Source organism: Oryctolagus cuniculus, chromosome 9 (assembly GCF_051225735.1).
Source record: "Oryctolagus cuniculus isolate XC-2025 breed Fujian yellow rabbit chromosome 9, ASM5122573v1, whole genome shotgun sequence".
NCBI classification, from domain to species: Eukaryota; Metazoa; Chordata; class Mammalia; order Lagomorpha; family Leporidae; genus Oryctolagus; species Oryctolagus cuniculus.
In genome coordinates, this window is record NC_142875.1 from 125736382 (window position 1) to 125750985 (window position 14604).

The 14604-nt window shown below is 43.9% G+C and overlaps 1 protein-coding gene across 32 annotated transcripts in view; it reads left to right on the forward strand.

Moving 5' to 3' along the window:
- Positions 1-14604, forward strand: part of CCDC91 (coiled-coil domain containing 91) — a 348878-nt gene that overhangs the window by 170436 nt on the left and 163838 nt on the right. For all 32 annotated transcript variants that reach the window (XM_051850358.3, XM_070049592.2, XM_089304790.1 and 29 more), the window contains one exon: positions 2227-2304. In XM_051850358.3, coding sequence (XP_051706318.1) covers positions 2227-2304 — 78 coding nt within the window. The remainder of the gene's footprint in view (positions 1-2226; positions 2305-14604) is intronic.

The following is a 14604-nucleotide window of genomic DNA, read 5'->3' on the forward strand; positions in this document are numbered from 1 at the left end:
AAAGAAAAACCTACGAACACCACCTTCAACCAAATACTGAATGGCAGTAGTTACATGAAATTTGGAAAACACACGGTGGGACTAAGCCACCGAGAGCAGGAGGGCGTCCATGTGTCACATGTCATCCCTGCTGATGTCAGCAGAGGGGCGAGTGAAGACCCTGGATCCTGAGGACCCAGGGGATCAGACGTGGCCACCCCGAAAGGAACAGGGCCCCAGCGGAAGGCAGCTCTGGGAAGACAGATGCGAGGACAGTCGTGGAATCTGGCTGAGTGCTCTGAGCCCACAGCTCTCTCGGGAGACCCAGAAACAGTAGCCCTCTGAGAGTGCAGAGGAATAATGACGACAAGTGTTAGAGACGACCACGGAACACGAAGAGAAAGAAGCCGTTCAGGTGCTGAGGGGGAGGGGTTCGGGGAAGTCAGATGTCAGCAAACACTGAGAAGCTGATGACCTCGATGCAGCACTGGTGTCACCGTGTGACAGAGGCCCAAGAGGAAGCCCTAGACCCCGGAAGCCAGGCCACCCCTCTTTCAGATAAAGGAATGCATTTTAAAAAGCTCTTTATTAACTCTTATTTGTGCCTGTATCTGAATCCTGCTCAACTATTTTGTATCCCCAGCCCCACCACCCTTTCAAAATATTTATTTATTTGAGAGCAAGAGTTACAGAGGAGAGAATCTTCCATCTACCAGTTCACTCCCCACATGGTGGCCCAGCCAGGAATCTGGAACTCCATCTGGTTCTCCCATGTAGGTAGCAGTGGTCCAAGCACTTGGGCCATCTCCCACTGCTTTCCCAGGCACATTGGCTGGCAGCTGGAATGAGTGCAGAGCACTTGGAACTCAAACTGCCATTCTCATGAGGGATGCTGACATCTCAGATGGTGGATTAACCCACTGTGCCCCAACGCTGGTTCTTCCCTCTCTTTTTTGTTGTCATTTTATTGTTTTTGTTTTAGTCTCGTATGTTGTTAATATTGTACTGAAAACTGAACTGTGCGCTTGTAAATTGGAAAGATGCTGTAGAATGCTAGCATCATCCAAGGAGAGTTCATCCTCTCCCATCCTGGGCAGGTACGGTGTATCCAGTGGTCCCCACTTGGACCTGTATTAGAAGCACTGGAGGAGGAATCAGACGTGTGGAGCCAGGCTTGCTGCAGTGACAGAGTCACCTGTCTGTTGGTCCAGGCCAGGAGTTGTCCATGGTCCCAAGGCAGAGCACCACCAGCTTTTGTAATCTCACCTTTTGGTGTCTTTGTCCTTTATTTTGTTCTTCCTTCTTTATCTCTTACTGGCTCAGTACTGTCCCAAAACTTCTAAAGACTTTTATTTGATAAAGTATGCTTTCTCAGGGCCAGCGTGACAGGGATTAAGCCACTGCTTGTACTGCTGGCAGTCCTATATGAGCACCTATTCAAGTCCTGACTGCTCTGTTTCTGATCCTGCTGCCTGCTACTGCGCCTCTGAAAGCAGCTGAGGGTGGCCAGAGTGCTCGCGCCTCTGCCACCCGTGTTGGAGACCCAGATGGAATTCCAGGCTCCTGGTTTCTGCCTGGCCCAGCCCTAGCTCTTGGGGCCGTTTGGGGAGTGAAACAACAGAGGCAAGATTTTTCTACCTTTGTCTCTATATCTCCCTCTGTCTCTGTGACTGTGCCTTTCAAATGAATTCAGTCTTGTCTTAAAAAAAGTACCTGGGGGCCCGTGCTGTGCATTAAAAGGTAAAGCCACTGCCTATGGTGCCAGCATCCCTATATGGGTAGCAATTTGAGTCCTGGCTGTTCCACTTCCCAACCAGCTCCATGCTAATGCCCTTGGGAAAGCAATGGAAGATGGCCCAAGCATTTGGACTCCTGCATCCACAAAGGAGACCCGGATGAAGTTCCTGCTCCTGGCTTGAGCCTAGCACAGACCAGTGCCCTTGCAGCTATTTGGGGAGTGAATCAGTGGATGCAAAAAATCTCTCTGTCTCTCTCTCTGTCTCTCTCTCTGTCTCTGTCTCTTTCTCTGTCTGCGTCTGTCTCTTTGTCTCTCTCCTCTCTCTGTAACTCTGCCTTTTAGATTAAAAGAAAAGATTTATTTATTTAAGAACCCTTTCTCTGTTTTCTTTGCATTATTGGTGTGTCTTACTAGACCCCTAAGGCATTCGTGGAGTAAAAGTTGATGGTTTTATTATTTTGAAAACAAAACAGTAACAAATCGTGGATTTACTTTCTGTTTTCTTTCAGGATAAACACAAGCAAGAATTGGAAGACATGAGGAAGGCTGGTCATGAAGCTCTCAGTATTATTGTGGATGAATATAAGGTACAGGGTTGACAGTCTGTTGCTTACTCTTTTTAAACATGGGATGACTTCAGAAACAATTTAACACACACAGGCATGTGTGTATGAACATATATTAATAGTAAATGCATAGTCTAATCTTACTTTGGTATAAAAATTCCTTTTGTTTAACCAAGAAATGTTCATGGAAAGAATACTTGTGAATTTAGGAAGGTGATGCTAAATACTATTTTGGACTTGAGAAACACAGAATATTTGAGGATACAATATTGACAGGTGAAGTTGAAATAGGAAATGAAACTTTTTATTATTAATTTCTAATGTCTGCCATGATTCCACTCATATTCTTTAGGGAAAAAAAATTAAAGCATGATGTAAGTCTGAAACAGTGTTAGTCCTTTTAAGGAAAATTTATCTTTTTAAATTGTTTTGAGATGGGCAGGGGAGAGAGATGGGTAGCCTGAGAGAGGCAGAAAGATACCAGTTCACTCTGCCAAAGGATGGCCACAGCCAGGGCTGGACCAGGTGGAAGTCTGGAGCCTGGAACGCAGTGGAGTGCTCTCACGTGGCTACAGAGACACAAGTACGTGAACTGTTATTGCCTCCTGCCTTCCGTGGCGTGCATCAGCAAGAACCGGGAACCCAAAGCAGAGCCAAAGACTCAAACTCAGACATCCCCCACACTTTCCCCAACCAGATTATACAGACATGGGTGTGATGGACGTCATTGTCAGTGATAAGTACGGAAAACTGACCGAGTGTTTACATTTAAGAACTGGTCTTATAACTCTTTGCAGATTCTTAATTATTTAAAACAAAGTGAGAGTTCAGTGTTAAATCCCCACCCCCTCTAAACTGCATGTTAGAGTATTCTATTCAGAGTAATATGTTCTTGTGGAAATCAACCTCAGACATTCTCTGCAGGGGTATTCGCTGTCAGCGGTTTGACGTCCATCCTTTTCTTCATATTTACCTGCACATGGGCTGGTGCCGTGCCATCCAGCTTTGCGTTGCTCTTTTAAAATGTTACTCTCCTCACCTCACCACTCTCTCTTCACTCTTGCTGTGTTGACTCGGTGTGATTGGCAGATATGTTCTTGTCAGTACCTGTAAACTTGTCCTGTGTCTGTCACTGGCCTGCAGTAAGTATACTGTAATTTAATACATGTAGAGATGGGCCTCTTAATCTTTGATTGTTAATGATTAGCATAAATGTAAAAACAAGTCTGCCTGCTCTAGGTCGAGTCTGGAAATTTCTTAAACCCTATCATGAGGCTTGTCCAAGTTAATGTCATTTAGGTTAGTTGGTAGTTCAACGTCAGAAAACCTTACCATCAGAAGTTACTTGCAGAATGCTGAAACAGAAGTAGATCCAGAATTTATGTGAAAGAGCTTTTTTTGTGTAAGCCTAGAGTATTGAAATAATTTGCTAGGTATTTCTTGGGACCTTCAAGGTCATTTTTGTGACCATACTCACTACATGGAGTAACTCCTGTCCATCGCTAGCAAGGTAATTTTAAAAATACCTTGTTCTTATGGCTGCAACTCTTGACTTTTTATAATTCTGTGAACTTTGTATTAATATAAACTAGCTATATAGTTACTGAGTTGGGGAGACTGTGTTAGTATGGCTTTAATATAGTATCTGTTTTGAGCTATCTTCTATTTTCCCTTAGGCTAAGATTGGGAAGAAATAAAGTATTTTGGATATAGACTTAGTCTCCTTCTTGAAGTGATGTCGTCTTGAATAAATATGTTTTTTACTTATCTTTATTCTTAACTGTTTTCAAAGTGTTGCCATTGCATGTATTACTCTTTAAGTACCTCAGTGTTTGATACTTTACATCTCTGATGTATTGTGACTCCACAATACCTATTCTGGTGCAAATGTTTGTTTATGTTACATAAACAGTGGCACATGATGAGGTTTAAATGGTATAAGAAAACTTTTAAATGTTATTTGTCAATGTCATTTTGACAAAAACCTGGTTGAGAGTTACATATTTCATATATTTCTCTTATTAGCATTTAACACTGAGTTAAAAAACAAGAATTAAAAGTTTGAGGAATTGAGTGTTATGACTTAAGTACAAAGGATTAGGATTATAATCCTATTGCCTAGAAAATTAAATTTCTCATAGCTTATAGTCAATTTATATTCAACACATACAAATAAATTCTTTTAAGCCAGTAAAGTAAATATAATACATTATATATGGCTTTTCAAGTTGATTTATTGATGAGTACCAGATCATGGCTAATAACATTACGATATTCTGAGGAAAAATATCAGAGAAGTTGCTTACCAACTAAGTGTGCTTTTAAAAACGTGTTAGAAGTCATCTGGTGCAATAATTTGGGGAAAATGAAACAGTTCGGATAGGAAAATTAGGCACTATTTTCCTGCTAGATTCAATTAGATGTCTTTCTGATTTGAGTGTTGATGGTTTGTGGCATGTTATGGCACAGGAAGAGAAACAACAGTTTTTTTTTTGTTTGCTTTTTTTTCTTTAAGATTTATTTATTTATATATTTGAAAGAGTTATACAGAAAGAGGAGAGGCAGGGGGGTGGGGATTTCCATCTGCTGGTTCACTACCTGGTTGTTCACAATGGCCGGAGCTGGGCCGATCCGGAGCCAGGAGCCAGGAGCCTCCTCTGGGTCTCCCATGCAGGTGCAGGGGTCCAAGTAGTTGGGCTGTCTTCTGCTTTCCTAAGCCATAGCAGAGAGCTGGATCAGAACTGGAGTGGCAGGACTCAAACTGGCACCCATTTGGGATGCTGACACTGCAGGTGGTGGTGTTACCTGCCACACTGCAGTACCAGCCCCAACAATTTTTTCTTCAATTTGACGTTCATATGTGAGAAGATCTTTTGATATTTAGCATGCTTTTTTTTTTTCACACAGCAGGTTACTTTTTATTAATTTTTTTTTTTTGACAGGCAGAGTGGACAGTGTGAGAGAGAGACAGAGAGAAAGGTCTTCCTTTTGCCGTTGGTTCACCCTCCAATGGCCGCCGTGGCCGGTGCGCTGCGGCCGGCGCACCGCGCTGAAAGCTGTATTTTGTTAAAGCATATGAACATTTCTTTTTTAAGATTTTCTACTTTTATTTATTTGAAAGGCAGAGTTAGGGAGAGAGAGAAAGGGAAAGACAGAGACAAAGTGGGGAGAGGTCTCTTCTCTACTGGTTCACTTCTCAAATGGCCACAATGGCTAGAGCTGGGCCAGACTGAAGCCAGGAGCTTCTTCTGGGTCTCCCATGGGGGTGCAGGGAACTAAGCACTAGGAGCATCTTCCACTGCTGTCCCAGGAACATTAAAAGCGAGCTAGATTGGAACTGGAACACCCAGGACTTGAACTGGCACCCATATGGGATGCCGGCATCACAGAGGGCAGTGACTTGATCCGTCACGCCACAATGCCAGCTCTAGCATATGAACATTTTGATGAATGAGTCATTAATAATTTTCCCCAAAACCGAAATACCTCTAGTTAATATTGCTAATATGTGAAGATTGTCTTTGCATTTATTCATTCCTTAATTCAACAGATATTATTAATTATCCTCTTTATGCCATGAACTATTGTAGATTCAGCAGTGAACAGTGTGGGGAGCAATCCGGACTAGACTAAGTTACTCGAATTAGGACTTATTCTATGCATCTGCTCTCCCACAATATGGCGCTGGGAGAGAAGTAAACAGCTTCTGCACAGCTGCCTCCAGTTCAACTGATAAACTGTAGGACTTGCTCCTGATTGGAGGAGAGCAGCGTACTCGGCGTGTGGGCAGCCGAGTTGGGATTGGCGGAGGAGGACTATAAAGGAGGAGAGAGACGGCATGCACCAGGAACATCTATGGGGAACATCTAAGGGAACCCGTGCAGCCCCCGAGAAAGCCGGCCGGCGGTGTGCCGCTCCCCTGCGGAAGTGGGGAATGTGGCCAGGGGGAACTGCCCTTCCACGGAGGTGGAAGGGATAGTAGCCAACCCGGGAAGAACCAGCAGCAAACCCGGGGAGGGCCGAGCAGACGAAAGAACAGCGCAGGGTCCTGTGTTGCTCCTCCACGAAGAGGGGGAGCGACATAATGGTGCCGTGACTCGGATATGAAGCCTAGGCAGGGTTTAGTGTCGTTCCCCCATGAAGACGGGGAGCGACATAATGGTGCCGTGACTCGGATAGGAAACCTAGGACGGATAGGAAACTTAGGAGGGAAGAAACGGGAAGAACTGGGAAAATACCGGAGAGAGAGACTAGCAAACAGCCTAGGGAAAAGCCGGACGAAAAGGGTGCCGGAAGAAGCTATTGAAAGCCTAGGCATAGATTCGGATACGGACTACGGGGGGAAGCTGGGAGAAATCTTTAAGGTCGAAAGCGAAAGTGAAAGCTAGAACAAACAGACTCGGATGCGGACTGTGGGGAGAGGCCAGGAGAAATGAGGGAGGAATATCGTTGGAGGAAAGTTTGGGGAAACATACCGGGTAGAGAAAAATGTTAGGGAAATTGAAGCCGCGGGGGGCAGGCCGAGGCGGAAACGGAAGCCACTTTGGGGTTCTCAAGTTAGCCCGGGAATAGGGGGCGAAAAGTTGAAACCAGAAGCTGAAACGTGAGCCAGATTGGGATCCGTCTGATTAGCCCGGGGAGCAAAGGACGGGAAGCCAAACCGTGGGGCGGAGACGTACGCTGGGTTGAATTCGCCAGGCTAGCCCGGGGAACTTAGATTGAATGCTAGTGGCGGACACGTAAGCTACGCTGTGTTACTCGCGGAAGCCGCCGCGTGCAGAGAGAGCACGGGGCGTGAATAGATAGGGAACGGGGCTGGTGTAGGCCGTGGTTCAGACGCGAAAGGGTTAAGCGCGGTGACCGCGGAGTGTGCGCGCAAAGCCGAGCCGCGCCGAGCCGCGCAGAGCCGCGAAGCCGCACAGATGAGAGAGGCGCGGGCTGAAGCGGCGCAGAGCCGGGAAGCTGCCGGCAGGGCGAGGCGCCGGGAAGCTGCAGGGATAAGAGAAATAGAAGTTTAGAAATAAAATGAGAGAAATAAGAATGCTGGAAGATAGAAGTAAAATGGGAGGAATAGGAATGCCCGGAGATAGAGAAATAGAGAAATAAAGGCCTCCCTACAACACTGCAATGTGAGAGCTTGGATTCGGTCTGCCTAATCAAGTGAGGCGATGAGCACCTGCGGGCAGCTAGCAGCTTATGCGCGCAGGTCACCGAAGACAGGCACGAATTAACATCAGTAAGGCCTCCCCACAATACAACAATATTAAGCTTGGATTCGGTCTGCCTGATTTAAGGCGGTAAGCGCCAGCAAGCAGCTCGACCAGAGTATGAGCTGCAGGTCACCGAAGATAGGCACGAACCAACACTAATAAGTCTCCCCCACAATAAGGCAATGAGAAGGCTTGGATTCGGTTTGCCTGATAGAGCTTGTAAGCCCCTGCAGGCAGAGCAAAGCATGCGCTGCAGGGCACCGAACACAGGCACGCATCAGCGCCTAAAAACCTCCTCACAACATGGCGAAGAGAGGACCCGGATTCGGTTTGCCTGATAGGACTTGTAAGAGCCTGTGGCAACTCTAGCAAGTAGAGCAGAGTGTGTGCCGCGGGACACCGAAGACAGGCGCGTATCAACGCTAAAAAATAAAAAGAAAGGGGGATCTGTGGGGAGCAATCCGGACTAGACTAAGTTACTCGAATTAGGACTTATTCTATGCATCTGCTCTCCCACAATATGGCGCTGGGAGAGAAGTAAACAGCTTCTGCACAGCTGCCTCCAGTTCAACTGATAAACTGTAGGACTTGCTCCTGATTGGAGGAGAGCAGCGTACTCGGCGTGTGGGCAGCCGAGTTGGGATTGGCGGAGGAGGACTATAAAGGAGGAGAGAGACGGCATGCACCAGGAACATCTATGGGGAACATCTAAGGGAACCCGTGCAGCCCCCGAGAAAGCCGGCCGGCGGTGTGCCGCTCCCCTGCGGAAGTGGGGAATGTGGCCAGGGGGAACTGCCCTTCCACGGAGGTGGAAGGGATAGTAGCCAACCCGGGAAGAACCAGCAGCAAACCCGGGGAGGGCCGAGCAGACGAAAGAACAGCGCAGGGTCCTGTGTTGCTCCTCCACGAAGAGGGGGAGCGACAGAACAGAATATTCAAATCTTCATTTTAGTGGAATTGAGATGCACAATCCACTCTTGTCATGCTGCTCATTGAGGTGCAACTCTGAGTTAGCCATGTGGTTAGCCATATGGTCAGAAGAAGGAATAATAGGTCTCATGTACTGTTGGGCTAAGATACAGAAGGGTTAATATATTTAATATGGTTTTGACTTAAAAATATTTTCACCTCATAGCAGGTTTAGCAGCATCATTGTATGCATTGTACCCCTAAACCCCATGCACATGCACACAGCATATTCAGGAAGAAGGGGACCTAAAGCCGCAGCCGTCCTTGGTTAACCTCTCCCACCTCTGCAGGTATTTGCTCAAATATGAAATGGAAGGGAGAAATCTGCTGTCATCTCACCACTTGTCCTGGCTTCTGGGGATCTTAAATCCCTGTGGTTATCCTGGACTGGGTATGATCAGTCACCTTTGTTTTAAGTTAAGAGGCGGTTAGGAGATTAAAAAATACTGTTGGTATGAATGTAAACTGGAACAACCATCATGGAAGACAGTATGGGGAGTCCTCGGAAATCTGATAATAGATCCACCGTATCACCCAGCCATTCTGCTCCTGGACATTTACCCACAGGAAATGAAGACTGCCTATGAAGGAATTACTTGTACACCTGTGTTTATAGCAGCTCAGTTCACAGTAACTAAGATACGGAATCAACCCAGATGTCCATCAACAGATAAGTAGATAAAAAGTAATGTGGCATAGATGTATGATGGAATACGACTCAGTCATAAAGAAAGTGAAATCCTGTCTTGCAACAAAATGGATGTAATTGGCCATCATTATGCTTAGTGAAATACGCCAGACCCATAAAAGACAAATACCGCATGCTTTCTCTGACTTGTGGTAGATAATATATAGAGCATAAATATGCACACACACACATGCACATACACGTATATATGAGGGAAGCTCTCATCTTGGGACTTGGGTATTGTTTGTACCTGTTGAGCACTGGTCTTTCTACTGTTAATTTGTTGATCTCTATTTAGTGGAACCTTAAGCCTATGTTTATAAATAAATTTAAAAAATGGCAAAAGTTAGATAAAGAAAGGGGGAGGGTGTTGAGGATGTATCACTGTATTAGAATTTTATCTATGAACTACTTGTAATGTGTTCTCTTGATATTAAAAAAATTCAAAAGCACATAATAAAATATTGTGTATGTTTAAAAAATACTTCATTCGAAAATAAAGTAAAAAAATAGCAAATAAAGTACAACAAAAAATAAGTTTCTTAAATAATGCTAAAGGAGATTGATTGTTTTTGCCTTAGTTTTGCTTTCAGAAATGTAGTGGAACATAGACTTTTCCTTACCTTTCTTACTGAGTACAGCTCCATATGCCTGGCTGTTATAAATAGACGTAGTCCCTAAAAGTGAGATGAATGCAGACGACCAGAAACCATGGGGCCCAAGTAACCACACTGTGTGGCTTCACTTTGTGCCTTACTTGTATTGAGTTGAGTAACTCAGAAATACCAGCGGGCACAGGTGAAACAAGCCTGCCCAAATACCTGCTCTCCTTCCAGGTGACTGGGAAAGCCTCCATCTAGCAAGACAGGAGTCTGCTTAGTTAAGTCATTCTACTCCTGTCAAACTCTTCAGCTGTAGCCTGGTAGCGAATGTTTGGTGCAGCATTTGATGTGCTGTTTGCAATGTGCTCATCTCATACCTAAGTCCCTTGGCAGTAGGTGATGGCTTGCTTAGCTGGGTCCCTGCCACCCATAGCTTTGGCCTGACCCAGCCCTGGCTGTTGAAGGTATTTGGGGAGTGAAGCAGTAGACAGAAAATTTCTCTCTCTACCTTTTGAATAAAAATAAAGAAGAAAAACTCTAAGCTTATCCTTACCTCTCTGCCAACAAATGCTTGTTAGAGGGAGCACAGACGTCAGCCTTCATTTTCCTGGGAGTGGGAGACAGGGTTTTGACTCGGGCTTGATAGTCGTCGTCCTGCTCAGAGTCAGGGTGAGCCATGGAGCATACCTGCGCTGCAGCACTAGCCCGGTGTTGCTGAGGTGGCCCTTCCTTTCCCTATGGGGAAGGTATCCTGCCTAATGGGATCCCGGATACCCATTGCTCAGAAGTGATACGGCCACTCCATTACAGGGGAATATAATGTGGCATCCTTGTATCCTCCCAGCCCGGTGCTGTTCTCAGTGGAGGCCTGGTGACAAACTGAACTCACAGCCATGTCTAGCAAGAACAAGGACGTCCTACTCTGGCTGCCCAGGGAGGCAGAACTGAGTACCTGGGCTCCTGCTCCTGCTGGTCCCCATTTTCCTTTTGCTGTAGTGATGTCTGATCACAGGTCAATATCACTACTTCTGCCAAGGACGTCTCATCTTGAATGGGGGAGGTGTGGAGCAGATGCTGGCACTGAGCTGCTCCCAAGGATGGAATTCCCTGATAGGGATATCAAAGGTTTGGCCAGGGCTTTACATTATCCCCAGTGGAAACAATCATCATAAAATAGTTTTAACAAGCAACCTAAAAATACTTCAACTGGAAAAGTAGGATACATTTAAGTCTCAGTACAATAATAGATTAAATAAAAAATAATCAGATGAAATCCTAGAAAATTATATAGCCAGACAATGACTTGAGGGGGAGCTCAGTAGTAGACTGAAGGAACAGGAGAAAGAATCAGTAAATTTGAAAATGGAAACTAGAAATCATCCAATTTGAACAGTATAGAGAGTTCAGGTAGAAAATAAAAAACAGCAGGAACTTAAGAACCTGTGGATTGGTAACAGAAGTTCTATAGTTTATATCAAAGACCCAGAAGGAAGAGAAAGTGAGCAAAGCTTACAACAATTTGAAGTAATACTGGCTGAAAATTTCCCACATTTAACAAAAGACATAAAATGACTCATTCAAGAATCTGATTAAATGCCTAATAAGATAAACCAAAACAAAGAAACAGGCAAGACCTACAATGCTGGGTACACTGTGGCAGTAAATTTTGTCACCTTGGGTGAGCCATGATGTCCAGATATTTGACAGCTGTTTTCCAGGATATCTTTGTGAGGGTGTTTTTTGGGGTAAGATGAACAGTTATATCTGCGATGCTCACAGTAAAGCATATTACCCCCCTGACATGGCTGGGTAGCATCTGAGGGTCTCAAGCCTCAAGAGAACCCGTGACCTTCTCTGTGCAGCAAGGAATCCTGACAGCAGATTCCTCTAGGTTTCAATGTGCAGTGTTAGCTCTTCCTTCGGTCTCCAGCCCACTGCCCTTCCCTGAAGATTTTGAAATTGCCAATCTCTTTAACTGTGCGAGCCAACTTCTTAAAATCTATCTTGAATACACACATCATAGCCAAACTTCCCAAAACTAAAGACAAATTCAGCGTCTCGAGAGCAGCCAGAGGAAAATGACATTTGATCGACAAGAGAAAAGCAGAATGATGGTAGATTTTTCATCAGGAACCATGGAGGCCAGAGAAAATGGAAAAGTGCTGAAAGAAGAGAAGCGCCCGCCCAGAATTCTATATCCAACGAAAATATACTTCTGGACTGAGGAGGGGGTGCCCGGTACGTTCTCAGATTAAGAAGCACTGAAAGAATTTATTGTAGCATGTCTCCTCCAAAAGAATGGCTTACCAGTTATCTAAACAGAAAGGAAATGATAATTATAGGAAAGAATCTTGGAACACAAGGAAAGAACAAAGCAAAGAGCAAAAACATGGATACATGTGATAGACTTTGCTTCTTTTGAGTTTCAGAAATGACATTTGTGGATGCAGAAATATAATGCTGTCCAATGTCCTCAGTATATAAAGGACATTTTTTTGTAAAAATGTTCCATAAGCAGTGGATGGGAAAGAATGTAAAGGGCAGTGAGGATTCTACAGTTCATCCTGAATGGTAAAAAACCAGACTGGTAGTGCTGTGAGTTATCAGGAACGTTCCTAGTTTATCTAATCCTCAGTCTATAACCTATCTCAGGAAAAAAGACAGTAATGTCTTAATTAAAAAGAATTTGAATGCAGGACTCTTAAATTGTTAATGGCATTTGGAGCCAGTTTCCATTTATATTTGTATTTCAAAAATGATTATCAGTTTAAAAAGTAATAGAGCTTTTCCCCAGTCATCATTTTGACTTCTAAGAACATCAAAGCAGTCTTTAATTAGTCTAGTGATAGTCCTTTAATATTTTGTAATATTTACTTTAAAAATTTTTTTTTTATTTCTTTGAAAGGTGGGATTACAGAGACAGGAGGAGATCTTTTATCCACTGGTTCATTTCCCCAAATAGCCGCAACAACCTTGCTGTTCCAGGCTGCATCCAAGGGCCAGGAGGCTCCTCTGAGTCTTCTACCTGGGTTCAGGGGCCTGAGTTCTTAGGCCGTTTTCCCCTCACATTAGCAGGCAGCTGGATTGGAAGTGGAATAGCCAGGACTTGAACTAGTGTGCATTTGGAATGCCAGCATTACAGGCAGCTGCTTACCCCACTATACCATAGTGCCAGCCCCTGCAATCTTTATTTTTAATAGCCTTGTGACACAATTTCTGTATGATAAAATTCACCTAGTGTTTATAATAGCTTTTATTTTATTCACAGAATTATAGAACCATGATCCAAATCTTAAGTCTTCCTCACCTAAACATGAAACCTTGTACCCATTAGTAGTCATTCTCTTCTCTCTTGTAACTAGTCCTACCCCAGCCCTATTAACCTGCTAGTGTACATTATATTTCTGTAGATTTGTATCCTCTGGAGCTTTATGTAAATGGAATCATAGAATTTACAGTATTTTGTGACTGACTTCCTTAACTTAGCATAAAGTTTTAAATTTCATCTGTTTTTTCAGTTAAGACATTATTCAATTTTTATAATATCTCTCTATGATATATCTATCACTTTGCACTTACCTTTTCATCAGTTATGGAGTCTTGCATTGCTGTATTTTTTCATGTTATGAATTAATCCATGTGGATATGTGTTTTTATCTCTCCTTTGTTTAAGTAGGCTTGGAAAGTACTGGGTCATATAGCTAACTCAAAAGTTTAACATTTTGAGGATCTGCCAGAATATTTCCAGCTGCCAACAACTGTGGGTTCCCATTTTTCTATATCCTCATCATCACTTATTTTCCATTGGAAAAAAAAGCCTTAGCTCTTTTTGGGGGTTTGAGTTGGAATTTAGGTCTTTTACACATTTGGAATTCGTTACTGACTGTGGTGTGAGAATGAGGTGCAGCTTCATTATTTGGTGCATGCGTGTCTGGTTGTTAACAACACCACTGTTGAAAAGACCGTTCTTTCATATGGAGTTGTCAGAGCATCCATGTGAAAAACATAATTGTACTCTTCATGGAACTGTTAGTACCGACTGCTTTGATGACTTAGCTTTGTGGTGCGTCTCAAAATCGGAAAGTGTGAGTTGTGGGACTTTGTCCCTTTACAGAGTTGCTGTGACTATGTTGGATGCCTTGCATTCCCACTTGAATTTTAGAATCTACCTGTGAATTCTGAAAATCTGAGTAGGATTAAGATAATCTTGTTTTCCAATCCACAAACATGAAATAGGTTTACGATGATATTCATTTTCATTTATTCTTTCAATAGTATTTTGTACTATGGATTGTTTTCTTAGATATCTTAATTTCTTGTTTTGTTTGTTCATTACTAGCATATAATAATAGAATTTATTTTTTTAAAAGATTATTTATTTGAAAGATTTACACAGAGGGGGAAGGAGGGGCAGAGAGAGAGGTAGGTAGATAGGTCGATCTTCGATCTGCTGGTTCACTCCGTAGACGGCCACAGCAGCCGGAGCTGAGCTGATCTGAAGCCAGGAGCCAGGACCTTCTTTGGGACTCCCATGTGGGTGCAGGGGCCCAAGGACTTGGGCCATCTTCTGCTTTCCCAGAGCATACCAGAGAGCTGGATGGGAAGAGGAGCAGCCGGGACTCCAACCAGTGCCCATATGGGATGCCGGCAGTGCAGGTGTGGCTTTACCCACTACGACACAGTGCCGGCCCCAATAGAACTGCTTTTTACATGTTGCTCTTAGTAACTTGTTTACTAGTTCTCACAGTTTTTTGTGTATTGCTTATGATTTTCTGTGTACAGAATCATGCCATCTGCAGATAGAAATCATCTGAATGCCTCTTCTTTCTTTGCCTTGCCTCAGTACCTAACT